The 21,731-nt window shown below is 43.3% G+C and overlaps 1 protein-coding gene across 6 annotated transcripts in view; it reads right to left on the bottom strand.

The window, feature by feature from the left end:
* Positions 1-21,731, bottom strand: part of TANC1 (tetratricopeptide repeat, ankyrin repeat and coiled-coil containing 1) — a 167,545-nt gene that overhangs the window by 68,427 nt on the left and 77,387 nt on the right. For 4 of the 6 annotated variants that reach the window (XM_038751030.1, XM_038751033.1, XM_038751031.1 and 1 more), the window contains exon 4: positions 2,889-2,993. The exons of the other annotated variants lie outside the window; for them this stretch is intronic. In XM_038751030.1, the coding sequence (XP_038606958.1) occupies positions 2,889-2,993 (105 nt within the window). The remainder of the gene's footprint in view (positions 1-2,888; positions 2,994-21,731) is intronic. 6 annotated transcript variants of the gene reach the window in all.

Genomic DNA, 21,731 nt, shown 5'->3' with positions numbered 1-21,731 from the left:
CCACCTCGCCAAACCCCCCTGGGTGGTACATTCAGAAACCTACCCTACTGACAGCGGAACTCCAGCAGGAACAAGAATCCAAGTACCCTGATTCCCAGAGCTATGATCTTTCCACTGGATTCTCCAGCACTAAATCCATGGAGGAGAGACGGGACTGGAAACAGAGTAGGTGTCATTTTATCTGTCTGGTTGCCGACTCCTTGCCCAAATCCTGCTTCTGGCCTGGAACTTCCTCCTTCCTCCTCCTTCATATCCGACACACAACCACTCTCCTCTCTTTCAAAGCTTTATTACAATCGCATCTTCTCCAAGAGGCCTTCCCCGACTAAGCACTCATTTCTCCTAGTTCTTTTCCTTTCTGCGTCACCCTTGAACTCAGATTTATACCCTTTATTCACCCCACCCTCAGCACTTATGTACATATCTGCAACTTATTTTAATGTCCGTCTCCCCCACTAGACTGGGAGCTGCTTGTGGCAGGGAACATGTCTACAGACTCTCATACTGTACTCCCCAAAGTGCTCAGTACAGTGCTCTGCACATGGTAAACACTCAATACAATTGATTGATAGATGCATTTTGCTTAATTCCCTCCAATTAGTCACATTCTTCATGCAGTGGAATCATGAACTAGGTTTCCCTTAAATATTAAATACCTTTCTCCCTGTAAAGAACAACTGAAGCAACAATGCAGGGTAAATTGTTTCTCATATTTTTAAAAAGATTTGGGTCTTCCAAAACAACCAGGTCACCACCACCTTTCTCTTGTCCAATCTAGCCAGTTTTATTACGACCACTACCCATATCACCAGGCCAGGCAAACTCAAGGGCTAAAGAACATACGCACAATCACAAGGACAAATTGTGATTTGGATTGTGTGTTTTTTTTTTAATTAACTGAAGATGGAACTTGCAAAAAAGGGCTGTGTAATGCTTGGATTTTAAGTTTGCCCACTGCAAAACCCCAATGGAGCAATGGCAAAAACTTGAAAATTTAAAAGTTTGAAAATTTGAGGAATAACATGACATTTCACAAGGTGGCAGCATTTGACAAGCTCCCCGTACTGAAAATGACAGAGTTTGAGATTTGAGGGTTCATATGTTTGACCAGTTGACCTGAGGAGTGAAGGGCCATGCATTTTAGTCCTATATATGCACACAACATTGCTTGTGCCCACTTACAGGCCAGCTGGCAGAGGACTAGCAAAGGATTTAAGGACTGAAGCTCTGGAACACTTCTATTGTTTTTCAACCTCCCAGTCCTACTTTGGTCTCAGTAGTTCAACTTTTCCTACAGGATCAAAATCGCTGACAGAAATACCTTCCTTTAAACGTAGCAGAATGAATGCACACCACAGAAATGTCACGGATTTCATGCAAATTATGAACTAAAATGCCATTACCAATTTCCATTTCGTGTTTAATAGCATTAGACCCAAAAAAAACCCTTCCATTCAGAAGTTTAACTCTGCCATGGCTCCCCATCAGATCCCACTATGCCTTCTCCACCTACTAAAAAGTTTACGAGCCTGTCCCACCTTCCCCCAAAACTTCAGCAGATTCCCAGGATGAGGACCCTAAATTCTGGTCTTTTACCTGTCAAAAGCGTGTGATTGCTTTCATTCTAGGAGTAGAAGTCTCAGTGTGTCTGGTGGTGGTGAAGAGACTAGCATATCCCAGCTCCAATCACCCTGGGACTGCAGCTGATGAAGGAGTGCTCAATCCTCAAGAGAAGACAAGCGGAGGAAAACGCCCCATGCTACTCATTAGCAACCTTCCTGGACTGTGGCCAAAGCAGCCGAACAATTTAACTCTGACAGCAGCCAAATTCAACCCTGTCATGTTCTTGGGAGGGTCTTCGATCCCGGAATCCAGGAGAGGGAAGGGAAAGCAGACCCACCAAAAAGAAACCTTGTTTAACCTTCAGCCCCCCCCAAGCCCTCAGCCCCAACTCTGACACACCATTGCCTGTCCAGATCTCCAAGGATATGCCTCTCCAGGGCAGAAGATACAGGACAAAATGGAGAAGGCGTCTAAAACCGCCAAATGGGCTCATTATTAAAACTGCAGGTCAGAAAGGGAGCTCCTTATTCAGAAAAATCCAGGCTTCACTGTAAGCAGAGCAGTTTGATGTTCAATTAAGAGTGAAGCATGATATTTTCCATTGCCTCCTCCCTTTGTGCTGTGGAGCTGAATATACACAGAATGAATTCTTGAATTAACATCAAAGAACAAAAAGACCTATTAATAGGCTATATGCAAGGCTGTCATTTTTTGTCAGTTATATGTGTGTGCGTGTGTTGGCACGTGTATGTGTGTATGCCTGCACACTCACACACACACAGCCAGATTTGAAACAAATGGGTCCTCTAATCCAACATTCATTGAAGAAATTATTACATGTTCACCACTTAACAAGAACTTGCAAGAATATAGACTTGGTTCTAGAGGTGTGGCTGTTATCTGCCAGGATGGAACTGTTCCCCCCACCCTTCTTTCTTGAAGACAAGTTTGGCTGAAGAACTAAATGCAGCAGAACTGAATTACAAACTGCCCCAAAACCACACACATGGAATCGACATCAGGGTAGGTCTTTGGAGGGTGGAAAGGAGAGAATAGAAAAAAAGGATTCAAGCCAGGCTGGAAATGCACACACACATAGAATGCCCACCCACATAAATACATACAAACCACCCAATCCTGCCTCCACAGTGCATGCTGCTCCAAAAGTTTACACAGCTAAACAGATCATGTACTAACAACCCCAAAATCCGTCAGCTCAGCGGCACATCTGTCTTCTATGCTCCGCTTTCATGACTATCGCCTCCCTGAACTGGAGACGGTGGTTGTGTAGTTTTTTTTTTAAGTCACTGAAAACACATCCTTACCATTCTGACTGGGCTCTGTTGTCTCTGACACTTTTCTCAATGGTATTATAACTGCATCTCCTGGTATTCTGGGACTTTCCACGTACTTGGGCTTCCTGATTGGACCTGCAGTGGGAAAGATCTGAGTGTGGCTAATTCCTTCCAGAGGCATAACAAGCTTCACAATGTACAGTATGTGTCCTTCCCGAGCCCCAAACAAATCTAAAGAAAGTGCTAACACAACCGAAAACACGTATACACTCACTCTCTCTCTCCCCCCCACCACACACACACACACGCACACACACACACACACACACACACACACTTCAGAGGAGACCAGAAAACAAGTTTTCCACTGGAGCCGCCCAGGCTGTCAGAGAAAGAAAGCACAACTTCGATTTTGGACTGGAAACCCTGGTGGGAAACAAGAAGCCATTAGTCCGCCATGGAGTTCCTATAGCTGATTCCAGTGTACGTAAAGTGCGTGCCTCGGACATGTTCAGACCTGGACCACGTGTTTGGAAGCTCCCGATTCAGAATTTTTCTCTTCCCCGGATGAAGACAGTGAGGCTGCCTGGTATCTCGGGGCTAGGAGGACTACAAAGAGTACAGCCTGGAACTCTAACATGCTCTGGAGATGCAGGGAGAGCAGCCGCTTTATACTGCTGGGCATTTTTATCTAGCTGGTGACGCAAAGCCTAATTGTGAGAGGCAGGGAAGAGAAGAACGGTTCTTGGAAGCTGCCTATCTGCCTTCCTCCGGATCCTGCAGCTTTTCCAACATGGGATTCAGGGACACAAAGGAACATCAGGTGCTTGCCCCCCACCCCCCCTTCGGGGGAAAAGAAAAATCCTGGAATTTTTCAGTTGATTCAAAGTAGAATCTCTTCCTCAAACAGTTCCAACTGCGCCGTCAAACTGTTGCATTATATTTAATACACAAGTTGCTCATTTGGCTTTAAAATTATTATCCATGGCAGTAAACTTTAGGAAGTGTGCTTAAATAAGAGCCACAGGAAACATTTCGAATGCAAAATATTTCGAGCCAGGAAAATTGTAGCCGTGTGAGATGCTGCCATCTAAAGGTTTGCTTCAAAAAAAACACTTTCATACTAGTGTAGTCAAATGACCCAAAAAGCCACATAATAAAACTTTTTTTTAAAAAAGGGGGGAATGAGTAAAAGCTCCAGAGCAAAAAATAACTCACGAATCATTGCCTTCTTGCATTCCTTTTTTCAATTCCACTGTTTCTTCCCACAAAGTTACTCCATATTTGCATAGTCTAAGGACACTGTAAAAAAAATATCTTCTATGGCATTTACTGAAAGTCTGAGGGCAAATCACTGTACTAGATGATATTGGGGACATTCGGAAGATAATAATAATAATAATAATAATAATAATAATAATAATGATGGCATTTATTAAGCGCTTACTACATATAAAGCACTGTTCTAAGCACTGGGGAGGTTACAAGGTGATCAGGTTGTCCCACTGGGGGCTCAGTCTTAATCCCCATTTCACAGATGAGGTAACAGACACACAGAAGTTAAATGACTTGCCCAAAGTCACACAGCTGACAATTGGCGGAGCCAGGATTTGAACCCATGACCTCTGACTCCAAAGCCTGTGCTCTTTCCACTGAGCCACGCTGAAGTATACTTAGTGTGTGCAGAGCACTATGCTAAGTGCTTAGGAGAGTTCAGTACAATGGAGTTGGTATTCACTATCCTTGCTCATAAAGAGTTTACAATCTCACGAGAAACCTTACAGTCTAGAGTAGGGATAAAGGAAGTACAAGAGTGATGCTTGCCATTGGATCTGGAATGGCACTGAGAAGCAGCGTGGCTCAGTGGAAAGAGAACGGGCTTTGGAGTCAGAGGTCTTGGGTTCAAATCCCAGCTCCACCAATTGTCAGCTGTGTGACTTTGGGCAAGTCACTTAACTTCTTTGTGCCTCAGTTACCTCATCTGTAAAATGGGGATTTACTGTGAGCCCCGCATGGGACAACCTGATCACCTTGTAATCTCCCCAGCGCTTAGAACAGTGCTTTGCACATAGTAAGCGCTTAATAAATGCCACCATCATCATTATTATTATTATTATCTGAAGCATTTCCTTTTAAGTAGAGACAGGGAGAAGTGGTTCAGGATACTGGAATGCTTTCCTGCTTGTACCAGTTTCCTCAGCTGCTCCCATTCCATCTCAAAGATGGAAGAAACCGCCATCGGCTGGAATCTTTGGAGGGGGATGGGGGAAATCTGGAAAAAAACAGTAAAAAATGGCATGCCTGCTTACTATAAATTAAGTTTGTTCCTGCCATAATAGGGAATCCTAAAAGCAATGTGACTGAAAAACTTCAGGGCAGAACAGGAAATTGGGGATTTCTTTTAACTCTGCCCATCTCTTCTGTGCAATGATTTAAGGGGGCACCCAACCAAAATTCAATGAAGATGTGTGTCTAAAGGGTGACGGGTTCTATATTACACGCTGTGGGGTGTGGGAAAGGACGAGCAGGGAGGGACAATATCCTGGCTTCAAAGCTCTCCACCATCTGATCCCACTTTCCGCGTTTACTGTCTTCCCCCACTCGCTCTCTTTGTCCCTCCCAAGCCAACCTTCTAGCTGTTCATCCCACTCAACTCTCCTGCCTCCATCCCCTTGCTCATAGCTTGGAACTCCCTCCCTCCTCACAGACAGACCACAGCTCTCCCGAACTTTGAAGTCCTCTTAAAATCTCACCTCCTCCAACAAGCTTTTGTCAGTTAACTTTCCAGCACCCTTAGCTACATCACCCCTTCAAGTCAGCTCTAGAGCTTGTGAACCTACTTACACTTTCCTTAGAGCTCAGGCAGAGATGTGTACGTGATTATTTATTTTGACTACTCTCATTATAAATGTTTTATATATATTTTTTTTTCCCCACTTAGAAAGTAAGGAATTTGTCAATCCTATAGGCTGTACTACAGATTTAAAGGTGGGGGCTGACTTTGGGAGGCAATTTCAGCCCCTAGTTCGGGGGTTTACTAGACCATCACCCCAGTCCCTTTCCCAAACTCTCTGGGTAAGCTACTTCTTCATCTAAGGTTTTGTTGTCTGGCTTCTGTCCCGCAGATGTTCCCTCATCCGATACTGTTTGGGCTGGAACCTTATTAGCTTGTCATGTTATGTAGCCCAAATCAAGCAATTATGTGGCTCCACCTTTCTCTCTTCCCCCCCATTTTACATTTTAATTAAATCAAATCCTTCCTAAGATGGTCGCTGACTCAAATATGAACATTTCAAATACTGTGGGGAAGGGAACGAAAAACAATGCAGCCAGCACTGAGGAACAGTTGGCCACAGGTTCACTTTCTTTCAAAGTGCCAAGATGGTGAGAACGACTTTGCATCCGCACTAAATTTTCCCGGAATGAGCCCGCTGAGGGCTCGTTTCAGCCAGATCATTAAGATGGGGCACTTGCCTCAGCTGGAGTCTTCACAGCTCCGTATCACACATATTCTCGTGCCCACATCCCCCAACCAAATAACGCTGAGCATTTTTAAAGAAATCCGAGGTGTTCACAGATGCCAAACAAATCATCTTTTTTTTCTCATTCCTAACTAGCCACTCGTGAGTGAAATGTGATGAGATTTTGCAAGTATACATTAAGGCCAGGGCAGGAAATTAGCAGTGCTTTGTCCAAAATCAACTAAAACAAAATTAGGTGGGTAGCTCCACTTCGAGCAACTCCTCGATATCTATACCATGCCTTAACCAGTCCAATGCCTTCTTACCCCCACGACCCTTACAAGACTCCTTCACTCCCCGACATCCCAATGGTTCTGTGGTATGCCCAGGGACAAGGATGGGGGAGACCTACTGACACCAAGGGTCACCTGTAATATGATCTATAGGATAGAGCACAGGCCTAGAAGACCCAAGTTCTAGTCCCAGCTTTGCCACTTGCCTACTGGGTGACCTTGGCCAAATCATTTCACTGTTCTCTGCTTCAATTTCCTCATCAGTAAAATGGGGACAAATATCTGCTCTTTCTACCCCTATATTGTGAGCCCTATTTGGGTCAGAACTGTGTCTGATCTGATTGTCTTGGATGTGCCCAGGGTTTTGAATACAGTGAGACAATAAATTATATATATGCACCTATAGATATCTATCATATATGAACCTAGAGAGACATATATATGTACCTATACTTATCTAATATATAGTACCTGTCTACATGTTTTGTTTTGTTGTCTGTCTCCCCCTTCTAGACTGTGAGCCCGTTGTTGGGTAGGGACCGTCTCTATATGCTGCCAACTTGTACTTCCCAAGCACTTAGTACAGTGCTCTGCACACAGTAAGCGCTCAATAAATACGATTGATTGAATAAACAAATGGTCACTTTGGCCCAATTCAGGAACAAGAGCTCAAAGCGGAATTCTTGCACACTGTATCATTTAAGCGGTAACTCAGGTGCTTCAGAGCGGAATTCTTGCACACTGTATCATTTAAGCGGTAACTCAGGTGCTTCTTCCCTTTTCCTTCTTCCTTCCATGATTTTAGTGTCTGCCTCCTCCACTAGAGTCTTACAGGGATCACGTTCTCCCCGCTTCTAGACTGTGAGCCTGTTGCGGGCAGCGATTGCCTCTATTTGTTGCTGAGTTGTACTTTCCAAGCGCTTAGTACAGTGCTCAATGAATAGGATTGAATGAATGAATGAACATTACTTCTGCCACATCTGGCCTGTGAAGAAAAGTCTTCCTGCCTGCATTCGGAACTACCCATATCCCTGGATGGGGATAAGGGCAGGGCTAGGTGGTCCCCAGGTCAAGATGGCATGATCACAAAGAAAGGAGCACATCCTATACCCTAAATTTAAGAGAAGATTAGAAGTTGGGCCACGAGAGGGGAAGGTTCTAAACTGGAAATTAATGTTTAAACACTTGATGGTTTAATGCTATAAACCTTGGTGGGGTCAAAAATTTCAGGAAGGGCAAAAAGGCTTTCAGGTTAAAGAAACACAGCAAGGTACAAAGATAACATCAAGAAATGTCAAATAGCCCTTATAAGTGTGGTTGGCTTGGAAACCTGTAAACTTTAAGTGCATAACTTGTAAAGCAATAACACTTGTCTGCTTCTAGGTTGGATTATATATGGACCTTTAGGCTATTTAGTAGGAAATGGCCATCCTTTAATCACTGCACACTATACGAGTTTAAAATCCCTATGCCATCTCTCAGGTATAAACGTTTTCTTCAGATTCAGTATTTCATCTTCATATATACTCCCAAAACATTTTTTTACCTAGAATCTCATTTTTATGTTCCTCAGTATTAACTCAAGAGTTTTAATTTGTTTCTTTAGAACTACCAAAGAAAGAATGCTTTGGGAAGAGAGATAGAGAAAAATACAATTTGACCAGTGTTTAGATGCAGCTGTGAAAGGGGAAAGCACAATTACTAGTATTCACTGTCAATATTTTTGTTTTAAAAAACAATATTTGACCTTTAAAAACACCTGAGAGTACTGCATCTGCAGTAAAGATCACACTTTGTTAAAAAGCTGTGCATTTTTGTAAATAATCTATCAATTTCAGCACTTCCACTTCTTCGGTAAAGATTCGTGTCATTCTCACCAGATCCAGTTTACTGCTACATTTTAAACAACAGAAGGGAAGACAAATGTGTGAAAATTTTGAAATAGAAGGAAGTGGTGTTAGTTTTGTCTTTTTCTACAAAAAGGAAAGTCAACAAATGGCAGTATTCCACTTGGGCTAAGACCCTATAAGTAAATGAATTAAATCACTAGTATTATTGAGCATTTACTCCATGCAGAGCACTGTTCAAAGTGTCTGTGAGAGTTACAATAGTCGACACAATCATGGCTTCAAGGAGCTTGCAATCTAGTGGGAGAAATGGATACTAAAATTACAGTTAGGGGGAACTAACAATGCATATGTGGCCATTTTGGGTTCCAAAGGGGAAAACCTGGGGCAAAATCTCCATCAGCATTTCCAAAGCTGGGATCTAGAGAGATTCCCTGCCCCAACCCCACAACCCAGCTCTGAGTTCTTCTCCATGTTTCCTTCAATGTTCTCCAGGACAAGACGAAGCTCTTGGGAAAGGGCGGATCAGAGGCCCAGAGACTGGGGAATGGTGGGAGGTTAGGCAGGATGCAGGACAATGAATAATATGAGGAAGGGGGATTCTAAATAAGGAATCAAGTGGAGCAAGAGTGGCGCGTATCAATGAAAGAAATCCTGAAGATGGAGGTTAGAGGGGAAAAGCAGCCTTAAATAGCTGTTATTTACATCCATAATTTATTTATATTAATGTCTGTCTCCCCTTCTAGGCAGGGAATGGGTCTACAAACTCTGTTATATTGAACTCTCCCAAGTGCTTAGTACAGTGCTCTGCTCACAGTAAACACTCATTAGGATCGATTGATTGATAAAAAGTCTAAAGAAGGCTAAAATAATTTAGTTCAATGTCCAGAAATGCACAAAAACAAAAACTTGCAATTTTTAAAAAAGGTTCTAAGCACTGGGGTAATCAATGAATCAGTCAATCAATTGCACTTACTGAGTGTTTCCTGTGTGCACGAAGCACATGGGAGAGTACAACATAAGAGTTGGTAAGACATATTCCCTGCCCACAGGGAGTTAACTGCACAAGTCACTTAACTTCTCTGTGCCTCAATTACACAGGGATTAAGACTGTGAGCCCCATGCAGGACAGGGACTGACTTTATCCAACCTGATTTGCTTGTATCCAGTACAGTGCCCCACACATAGTAAAGGCTTAACAAATGCCATTATTATTACTACTGGAGGGGGAGGCAGTTGTTAATATAAATGAATTATGGATATGTACCTAAGTGCTGTGGGGTGAATAAAGAGTGCAAATCCAAGTGTAAAGGCGATGCAGAAGGGAGTGGGAGATGAAGAAATGATAGTTTGGCTGGTGAAGATTTCTTGGAAGAGATGTGCTTTTAAAGAAGGCTAAAAATATGCAAAGCTTCAAGAATTTGCATGTAGATACAAGTTTATCAGGTTAGACACAACCTGTCCCACATGAGTAGAAGTATCAGGAAGAACAGTTATTTAATCCCCATTTTACAGATGAGATAATTGATGAGACAACAGAGAAGTTAAGTGATTTGCTCAAGGTCACACAGCAGGCGATTAGCAGAGCCAGGATTAGAACCCAAGTCCTCTGATTCCCAGGCCTATGCTCCTTCCAGTAGGACATGCTGCTTCTCTAGGGTCCTTTGATCCCTAAGTGTATCTTCAGTTAGTAGTACTGCCAAGGAAAATGCTGGTTCCTATCGGGGTGACTGACTCCAAGAAAAGTAGATTCATTCAATCGTATTCACTGAGTGCTTACTGTGTGCACAGCACTGTACTAGGCGCTTGGGACGTACAATTCGGCAACATATAGAGACGGTCCTTACCCAACAATGGGCTCACAGTCTAGATCTCCAACTCACTTTGAAGGGTAAAGTTTTCTGGTCCCCATCCACCCGGAATCACCACGCTTGCTCAGGAAGCATGTTAGGACAGGGCAAGCAGCTCTCATTTTCTTTCCCTGGGGGAAGCACAACAAGGAGCCAATGGCAACAGTATTGTCCCATTCATTGGGCAGAGATCAGCTGCTTTGGACCCAGGCATTGAAGGCCCTCAAAATCGATCATATTAACAGAGTGCTCACTGTGTTTAGAACACTGTACTATGAACCTGGGAAAGTACAATATAACTGTGCTGGTAGATATGCTCCCTGCCCACAGCCTTACAACCTAGAAATCTGTGAACCCAATTTTATACAAAAGTGGAGTGAGAATCACAATTATGGTGCTGATACTTTTGCCCCATCAGGGATACAAAAAGAGCTGAGAAAGAGGATAGAAAGCAAGGTGACAGTCTGAGGGAGGGAAATGCCACAACCAAAGATATTCTGACCCAAGCAATGTCCGTTTGTTCACTTTGAATTATCTCTCATTGTCTCCTTGCCTAAGCCTCTATGACAGCAATAAAATGAATTCCCAGCAACTCAACTGAAATTTCATACTAAACAGCATTACCTAATGCATAAACTTGCCCTATAATGAGTGAAGCTACATCCATGCTCAAAATCAAGATCTTCAACATCTTCTGTAAAGAAAATCCTTCCTGGCATACAGTGCTCTGCACACAGTAAGCACTCAATAAATACGATTGAATGAATGAAAAATGTCTTGCACCTTTCCCAGAAAGGAGAGACACAAAGCAAGCAATCATTTGATGGGCCCAGTAATGTACCAGCATGCCAACATTCTGGAGACCAGTAACACAAGGGAGATATAAGACGGGCTCATTTAGTCCTATGAAAAACACTCCCCAGATGGACTCCTGCCCCTAAACGAGGTATCTTCTACCTCAACGACTTTCAAAGACAACTTCAAGAGGATTACTGCAGCTCATTCTAGAGCCAAGCTGTCTCCATGAGCTGTGATAAGCATGAAAAGTTATAATTTTCCAAGCGTTTCAGGTGTAAGCCTCTTATCAAGTCACTGCCAAAACAAGGACTTTTAAACCTAGCTGAATGGAGTGGGGAGGTGGCAGGAAGAGAAGTGACAAGGAGAGAAGTGAAAGAGAGAAGGAAGGAGAGAGAGAAGGGGAATAGGGACAGGGAAATGGAAGAGAGGAGCAGATAGGGAGGAAGAATTAGGGAAAAGGGGGAAGAGAATTTTGATCAACAAGAGTTACAAACCATTACAGGAAGGCAAAAGAGCACTGTCTTCTCTGAATTCTTCCCTCCCTCCCCAGTCAATTGTAACAGCGCATCTTTATGAAGTCTTACCCAGAAATCGATGAGCTATTCTGAGACCTCGATAAACAAAGCAGAGAGTATGTCCTTGGTCAGGGCAGCCCTCCAGCCAACCACTGATGGGGTCAGCCAAACTCAGATGTTTAGTCTGCCAGGTCAGAAGGCAAAAATCCCACCACAACCGTGATGAAATAATAGCCCTAAAGCAAGTTAACAAGTTAAAAGAAAACATGAGTGGTTGGTTGCCTTTTATATGCAAGGGAGAAAATTCCTTCTCAGCACACGTGGTGATCAGCTGACACCTTGAAGCATGAGATTTGATTTCCATTATCTTCGTGTTTCTAACTACAAATGTCAGGAGACTGAGAGACCATCAGCAAAGTGATATTTTAGGCTCTTCCATTATCTTTTCTGAGTGCTTTCATGGGATAAACCAAGCCCAAGGCTGAGACCCAGTCTGCTCTGATCTCCCTTACAGTCCGTACCGGAAACATTCCATTCCCAGGACCCCTTTGCAATAAAACTAATTGTCCCGACTAGTCTTGTGGAAAGAGCATGGTCCTGGAAGTCAAAGGAGAGGGGATGTGTCTGTTACATTGTACTCTTCCAAGAGCTTAGTACAGTTCTCTGCACACTGTAAGTGCTCAATAAATATGATTGGTTGACCTGGATTCTAATACTTGCTCTGCCACTTGCCTGTGATGTAGCCCTGGGCAAATCACTTAACTTCTTAGTGTCTCAGCTTCCTCATTTGCAAAATAGGAATTCAATACTCACTCTTCCTTCTACTTACACTGTGCGCCCCATGTGGGACTATGTCTGACATATTATTTTGTATCTACCGCAGTGATTACTACAGAGCTTGGCGTGTAGTAGGCACTTAAATCGCACAATTGGACTGGGATCCATTTTAATTCTAAGCACACTCACAATCCCACCAATCTATAGAGGATCAGACCAATGGCAGCCTAACCCCCAGTTCATCATCATCATCATCAATCGTATGTATTGAGCGCTTACTGTGTGCAGAGCACTGTACTAAGCGCTTGGGAAGTACAAGTTCGCAACATATAGAGACAGTCCCTACCCAACAGTGGGCTCACAGTCTAAAAGGGGGAGACAGAGAACAAAACCAAACATACTAACAAAATAAAATAAATAGAATAGATATGTACAAGTAAAATGAATAAATAAATAGAGTAACAAATATGTATAAATATATATATATATATATATATATATATATATATATATATATATACACAGGTGCAGTGGGGAAGGGAAGGAGGTAAGATGGGGGGGATGGAGAGGGGGGCGAGGAAGGAAGGGGTTAAGAGGAAGGAGGGAGAGAGGAAGGAAGGAAGCCAGTTGCTCTTATACCACACTTCCTAAGCGGCCTCAGGGTCCTGGGAGTAGACTAAACCATGAAAATCCTTCCCAGGGCCAGCAGGTGCATTAACAAAGTCCAACCTTTGCCAGCAGAAGGGGTCCTGGAGAACCACACTGACTTTTGGTGATCCCTACGGCAGCCCAGAACTTCAAATGAGCAGGGGCAGCCTTAGACATGCAATTCTTGGTCAAAGACCCCAGGTCGGGCCAGGGTCAGGTTCTGGGATGCTTGTGGAAATGGACCCACCATTCAATTGTATTTATTGATTTACTGAGTGCTTAATGTGTGCACAGCACTGTACTAAGCGCTTGGGAAGTACAAGTACAACCACCCTGAATCCCAAGGTCACAGAGCCGGCCAGTGACAGAGCCAGGATTAGAAGCCAGGTCCTCTGACTCCCAGATTCGTGCTCTTTCCACTAGACCACAGTGCCTCTCAGAATCCTAGGATAGCCTAGAGCAGCCCAGCCTCCCCCACATTCCTAACCTTCAATGGGGTATTAAAATTGGGAACTATCCTATCCTGGCCCTTCCTACTTCACCTCTCCCTGTTCTTGCTCAGAGTTGTCTGGGGTTTACTTTGAACTTCCCGGGGCCAAAATCGTACAAATTCCCGGGCCCAGAACTTCCCGGGGCCAAAATAGTACAGTGGTAATTCCTGGCTATTTCCTCTCCCCTGCCCACCCACCCCAACCTGTACCAGTGGGGTGACCCAATTTTTGGCTGAGTCAAGGTGTTCCCTGGAGGCATTAAAAGAATCTGGCTGCCCCTTTGCTGACCCTGGGGCATTACGTACTGTAAATAATGTATATGGATCACAAGGACATTTATGAAAAAGTTTTTCATGGAAGCTTGCAGAACCTATACAATTGCTAAGTATGTCACCAGGAGTACTGCTGGCCCCTCTCCACTGCTCCACAGCTGTTGCACTGCCCTTCCTGCTCCCTGTAAATGCAAGAGGCCTGGCAGCAGGAGCATAAGCAGAAGGACACTGGGCATTTCAAAAAGAAATACCAGATATAAAGTCATCCAGTGCCGTAACTGTACAGGACAGGGGATGAGTAGCCACAAACCAGGCTGTCCAGTACCAAATGGGATAAATGCTCACCCTAGCTCCAGTCTGCTGAGACTTAGAAGTTTAAAGAAATGATGTCAATAATGGCATCTCAGTAGGGCATGCTGGGTAGGTGTGATTCTTTGCTTTCCTCATCCTCCAGAGGAGTTGACCTTAAGAGATTCCTGGATAGCTGGAACTGTTCAAATCTCAAAAACATCTCTCAGCATCACTTAAAACTTTAAGATCTTCAGAATACCGTAGAATTCTCTCTCAAAGATGGTGCTACTGGCAGCAAAGCTCCTAGCCCACGTATTTGGGTGCCCCTTAACAGTGGTATCTGTTTTAGAGGCTATCTCTTGGTGGGCCAATCTTCACAAAGCCACCACTGAAAGAAACCAATCCCCAACCTAATTTCCAAATGCCAGGCTTTTCTGCCTGCTGGTATTGGCTCCTTAAAGTCTCCTTATACTGCAATGTTTATGACTGTGCTTCACAGGGACTTTAAAATCTCTCTTCTGCCCTCCTGCTCATGTGTGTCCCAAGACAGTTCACCATCCACAGTTCCTTGGGTAGCAAATTATCAACCACTCTCCTCACATGTCCCACCCATTAAAACTACGTTGCCGTGAGCATAGCGTCAGTGTCGGTGAGCTGTAGTAGTCTTGGCCTACCATTTGATACTGAGTGTGATTTATAGGAAGCCCTGGAAAAACTGCTTAAGAAGCTGGGTGAGTCTTTAGGTACAGGTCTCCCATATATTTTTTCATAATTTACATAATAATAATAGTAACAATAATATTTGTTAAGTGCTTACTATATGCCAAGCACTGGGATAGGTGTAAGATAATCAGGTTGGACACAGTGCCTGTCCCACATGAGGCTCACAGTCTAAATGGAAAGGATAACGGGTTTTGAATCCCCATTTTAGAGAGGACGGAACTGAGGCACAGAGAAGTTAGAGTGACCTGCTCAAAGTCACACAGCAGGCAAGTGGCAGAGCAGGATTAGAACCCAGGTGCTCTGACTCCCGGGTCTGTGCTCTTTACTGATAGAAGGCTTCCTTTCCATCCAAATTATACCATGCTGATCCCAACCCTTCACATATACTTGAATACTGCATCACCATCCTTGCAGTTCTCCCTGTCTCCAGTCTCTTTCCTTTCCAGGCAATACTTCACTCTGCACCCCAGGCATTTTTCTAAAACAGCATTTGGCACACATCTCCTCACTCAGAAACTCCAAAGGTTGCCCATTCTTCTTCACAGCAAGCAGAAATTCTTTAACATCGACTTCAAGGCGCTCAATAAACCAAACCTACTTATCCTAACTACTAACACACTTCCTCCTTCTTGGACCCTCCCTCAGGCCTGAATGAAACTTCCTCCCCTTTCACATCTGGCAGTCCATTGCTCTCCCTATCTTCAAAGGCTTTCTGAAATCACATCTCCTCCAGGAGGCCTTCCCTCTTTAATCTTTGATTACCACACCCTATTTCTCCCCCACTATTGCCACTTTGGAGCAACAATTTCAGCTTTATGCAGTTGGAGATTCACTCTCCCTCCCCCACCCCAATAGCACTGATGAACATTTCCCCCATCTCTTCTAGATTGTGAACTTCTTGGTAACAGGGATGATGTCTACTAATTCTATTGTACTCTTCCACATGCTTAGTACATTGCACTGCCCAAAGTGTTCAGTAACTACTATATGCATGTATATGAATATATATATATTCCCACAGTAAATTATTCTATTATATGAACAGCATTAATGCAAATTTCCAATTCTCAATTTTCTGATAATTGAACATTTGCCTGATACTCAGTATTTCTGGTCCACTTTGAAATCAGAAAATGGACCTAAGCTCTCCCCTCTCACTCACAGCTCCAAGCTCAGAGCAAGAGGGCTAGGGGTGCGGTGCACATTTTTGGTAAACTTGGCACTGATTCTGGAGCTGCTGGAGAGAGAGAAGTCTTCACAGCGCTGTTTCTAAGCCCAACCATGGCACCCCGGCAACCCCCTGGCCCACGTGCTGGATCAGAAACCAGATCTAAGCATCTCCAGTTACCTAAAACATTTCAGCATCCAAAATACTCATCCCCAAACATTTGAGTCCAAAAATTTTGCAACAAACCCATATATTTTCAGTCCCAGGGAATCATTTATTGGGGCCTAGATTACTGTTGGGGTTTTTTTTTTATTCCCTCCTGAAACTTCAAACTCTTCCTGAGCAATTACAAAGCAGTTAATTCAGTCAGCATCAAGGACAAATGAAATCACGGCACAAATTCTCAGCCTCCACCCACCCTTCCCCTTTTATTATCAACTGAAACACTCTCTGACCCTGTTTCTCATCATCCTGTCGGCAAGCCCTTGACAGTTGCAAATTTTATTTCTCTCTCCCTACACCTTCCCATACATCATGATCAATATTAACAGTCGGTCTAGCTGCCTTCCACATCTGCCAATTAACCCCTCTTCTCATGAATGCAAAAATGCTTGAGGACACCTGTGGATGGGGAAGACAGAGCGGAAGCTTGTAAAGCAGGCAATCCCCCCTCAACCCTTTTGCCTTCAGCAAGCGACATCTCAGCAAAGATTAAAGGGAATGGCAACTCTTTTACCAAGTTCACAGTTTATTAGCTATTAGAGAGGCTGGAGGTGAAGCAAATCAGGACCATTTAAAAAGGAAAAAAAGACTCTCAAGTCACTGTATGCATCCACCTTGGATATGGAAAGCTTCAGAATTTTAAAATATCTATTCCTTGGATGAAAACATTTTATGACAAACAACGAGAGCATAGACCTCCGTTAGTGCGAGGACTTGATGGAGGAAGTTTCCCTTCCTTTGTTAGAGAAGCAGCGTGGCTCAGTGGAAAGAGCCAGGGCTTTGGAGTCAGAGGTCATGGGTTCAAATCCCAGCTACGCCAACTGTCAGCTGTGTGACTTTGGGCAAGTCACTTCACTTCTCTGTGCCTCAGTTCCCTCATCTGGAAAGTGGGGATGAAGACTGTGAGCCCCCCGTGGGACCACCTGATACCTTGTAACCTCCCCAGCGCTTAGAACAGTGCTTTGCACATAGTAAGCGCTTAACAAATATCATTATTATTATTATTACAATATGGCACATATTGCAGGCTGCAGGAATTCACACTGTCACAATTACAGCCTCACACACGCTCCACAAGATGGAGCCACTTCAACACTGATTCCAACAACCAGATCTTTGGATTGCTAGGAATTTTTCCAAAAAAAAAAAAAAATCCCTTCACCATAAACAAACACAGCCTCTTCAAAAATAGCTCCGTTCTCCAATCAGCTAGCAGCACTAATTAGGTTCAGAAAAGCTATTTTAACAAAAACATTTTGATAAGCAACAGACTGTCGAATGACAAGTTTCTCACTCTCACACGCATTTTACCCAAATGCCATTCCCCTCTCCCTGAAAAACACAGAAAATATCCCAAGTTATTTCCAGGGGTGAACACTGTGAAAACTAAAAGCAACTCATTCGCAATTAGTCCTTACTTCAGGCTGGGTTAAAAGTAGCTCTCGAAATGTTATTAGCAGCTCTGGCAGCTCACACCACTTCATTGTGACAGCTGACCAGATAAGGGCTGCAGGCAGTAAGGAGAGCCAGGGTTCCACACATCAAAAGGCCACATCAAAGAGGCCCCAGAGAAAGGAGAACTGCAAATATAACCAAAAGCCAGTTTGCTCCTCGGGAAAACTATTTCTGTCAATGAGGTACATTGGAAATTACACCCCAGGTAATTATTCTCTTCTTTGAGCAAGCGGGAGAGAAACCGAAAAGTATATATACATACATAGCAACTGTTTTGTTGTACTCTCCCAATTAGTACAGTGCTCCGCAAACATTAAGTGCTCAATAAATAAAACTGATTGATGGTATTTATTGACGCTTACTCTGTGCAGAGCACTCCATTAAGCACTTGGGAATGTACACGCTCAATAAATACGACTGAATGAATATAATACCACAGAGTTGGTGGATATGATACTTGCTGCACAAGGAGTTTAGTCTATATCAAAAAAATATCAGATTAGCACCAGGAAATAATATAAAACAAGAGGAAGAGGTTGTTTTTCTTTCTTTAAAGGGACATTTTTGCCCACAAGAACTTAATTCCCATTTCAAATGGGATTCCCAAGGTCTCACGAAGAAGTGCTGTATTGCTGTCACATAAAACAAATGCTATGATTTAACCAATACCCGATTCCCCAGAAAGGGAAACATTAGCTATTCCTTGCGTCTGAAGTTTGTGCGCATTGTAGGGTGAAGATGTTCAAATGATAAGGGAGAGACTCGCTGATATGAACCACTCTTCAGCGGTCAGTCAGTTACAGAAATAACCTCATTTTGCATGAGATTCTGATCAGCCAGAAAAACCTAATCTGTAGGAAGGATTTGCCTTTAAATGCCTCAAATCTATGAATGTCATCCACTTTAAGAAAAACAAAATCGCCACATTTTCCCCCTTTGGAAGGTTTTAATCAACATCATCATCATTATCAGTACTCACTGAGCACCTGTGTGCGCAGCACTGTACTTGGAGCTGGGGGGCATATGGTTAAAGTAGAAGACACTGGGAATAGTATGCATTTTCATGTGGTCACTTCTAATCTCATTCCTCCAGGATTTACACTGACAAATATGATGGAAAGCAAGATGACTTTCAAAATGCCATCCAAGTGTACAGGTGTTTTACTCAGTGGGGACTCATCCAGGAAGCCAAGAAGGCCTCAGTGTAAGAGGCTTGGTATTTTCCCATCACAGGTCACTTGCATAATCCTCGTCCAGTCTTTGCTTTTTCAAGTCACCTTCCTTCAGTTCTGAACTAGCTACTGGCAGTGAAATGGCACCTGAATTTCTCCAGAACTAGGGGTGGGGTAGACTGGAGACCGAGCCGGGGGAAACAAGGAGCCCTAACCCGAGCTCTCTTTTTGCCAGGGATCAGTGCCGGACACCAACTGGGTTAACTTGGCTTTGGAGGCCATCTGCCAAGGCAGCAGGAAATGCCACAGGTAGAGCTATCTGTCTCCTCCCTGGGCTTCCTGTTTCTATTTCAAGTCAACAGAACATTGGCTTTGTAGAGAGGTCATCTGTAGTGATCTCCACGGATTTTATGAATCAGGGATGAAAAGGGTGGAGGGGAAGGGGAGGTTTTCTAATTCCATTTCTTTGCAGAAAGCAGTGGCGGTTTCTGGTCCAGACCTGGGCTTTCCCAACAGCTACTGAACCCACCATTGGGCACGGCTGACACTGCAGCAGAGTGTGACTAAAAGCTCCCCTCTAAATGAATAGCGGGTGGGAAACACTAAATCCGAAGAAAAGAGAAGAAGAGCAAAAGGATACTGGGAAGGAAAGAAGGAGAAAATGGTTGCCAAACCAACTTACACTGAACAGTTTTTCTAGCCTTACCATATGATGCCAGAGGAATCTGTCAGAAACACTTTCCTTTTGAGAAATTCAGAGATTACCCAGGAAACCAGAATATTTTGCATGGTGATAGTTCTTGGATGAACCAAACTGTCCAACATTACATTTTTTTTTAAAGATCTCCGATATCTGTAATTTATTTTAAATGTCTCTCCCTGTATACTGTAAGCTCCTTGTGGGCAAGGATTGTGTTTACAAAATTATACTCTCCCAAGTGCTAAGTACGTTGTCCTGCACACAGTAAGTGCTCAATAAATACCACTGATTGACTAACGTAATCAGCTAATGGAATAAGAAAAGGCACTCGATATTACTCAATATTACTACTGGTATACAGTGAGAATTGACCACTACTTTTACGAAATCAGAATTGACCACCATTAATTTCTGAAGACATTTCTGTAAATGTTTTACCCTATGAAGAACAGCTGGGGGTGTCCATAAAACACTGTCTGTCATCAGTGTACATGAATAAAGAGTCTGCATACCCTGTGCATTCCCTAATAAACCCAAACAATATTTAAAAATAGAAAAATGTCCCTCAAATCCCATGAAGAAACCAATGGCCAGACAAGACATGAACAATTCATTGGGAGTGATCAACAGAAAGAACATCTTTCCAAATGTAACATTTTGCATTTACTTTTTCCAAAGTCCATATAAGCACTTCCCTTTCGAGCAGAAGCAGGGGGGTAACACCACAGCCCCTTTAAAAATATTCTTTTACATTAAAAAAAGAATTTTTTCACAATATATCAAACACAGATAACCAACGAACATTAGTTAAAATTATTGTCACTTGTTTTTAATATCTAGCCACTTAACATTTCAAAAACTACTTTCATGGTGCTTAGGAGTTGACAAAATTTGGAACCTAACACGAACTAATCAGGGCTAGCTGGTGCTATGGAATTTTTGATGATCAGTATTGACCTTACAACAACTAAAAGCCTTTGGCTTTCTGTGCTTGCAAAAGTATAAATTTCCTGGAGCCCTTCTCATATGCTCATCTTGGTAAACGCTGTTCTCCCTGTGAACCCAACAGAGCTGAAAGCAACCTCCTCTGACAAAATTAACTCGAGCGGGACAAGGGTTTTCTTCTTTTGTACATCAGAGGACAGAGGGCAGTGAATGCTGAAAGCACAGCCAGTGACGCTAGCACAGCACCTTCGCACACTAATGATATATTAGCCGGTCATGTGATTATTCTCAGTAATATTGTTCTACATTTCAAAAATAGGGTATTTAAAATCTGGTGTGCATTCGCTACCATATGTTAACTATTGCAAAAGCTAGGCTGATCATTAAGCCTCTGGATGCTATTCCAACACTATAACTGAAAATGCGTACAGAAATTGGGTGCAAAGCCCAGCTACTCGGGGAACATTCTGTTTCAGTTCTCTGCAGTTTTCAAATAATTTTTTGAAGCTCAACTCAGCCTAATTAGGTTCATATCTACAATTTCTTCATTTATATTAATGTGTCTCCCCCTCAAGACCGTAAACTCGTTGTGGGCAGGGAACATATCAACTCTGCTGCATTGTACTCTCCAAAGTGCTTAGTTCAGCACACAGTAAGCACTCAAATAATAATAATAATAATAATAATGGCATTTATTAAGCGCTTACTATGTGCAGAGCACTGTTCTAAGCGCTGGTTGATCTTCTTACTAGAGATAACCCATGAACCCAAGGAGAGATTAGGGCTGGAGTCTTACACCGACCACGGTAGCATCCTACACCCCACAGGGCAGCACAAGTGTTGCTCCTCTTCAAATCTAGAAGCAGCGTGGCTCACTGGAAAGAGCACGGGCTTTGGAGTCAGAGTTCATGGGTTCAAATCCCGGCTCTGCCAGTTGTCAGCTGTGTGACTTTGGGCAAGTCACTTAACTTCTCTGTGCCTCAGTTACCTCATCTGTAAAATGGGGATGAAGACTGTGAGCCCCCCGTGGGACAACCTGATCGCCTTGTAATCTCCCCAGTGCTTAGAACAGTGCTTTGCACATAGTAAGCGCTTAATAAATGCCATCATTATTATTATTATTATTATCTAGATCTGCCGTCTGTGGACAGAGCTGCTGCTAGCACTCCTCCCCCTAAAACCCAGCCAGCTCCGCTGCCGAGGTCACAGCACCTAGTACATGGGAAGCTCATGTAGTGTGCACGT

Source organism: Tachyglossus aculeatus, chromosome 9 (genome assembly GCF_015852505.1).
Source record: "Tachyglossus aculeatus isolate mTacAcu1 chromosome 9, mTacAcu1.pri, whole genome shotgun sequence".
In the NCBI taxonomy this organism is placed as follows: Eukaryota; Metazoa; Chordata; class Mammalia; order Monotremata; family Tachyglossidae; genus Tachyglossus; species Tachyglossus aculeatus.
The sequence above is the reverse complement of the archived record's forward strand: the minus strand, read 5'-3'. Positions and strand labels throughout refer to the sequence as shown.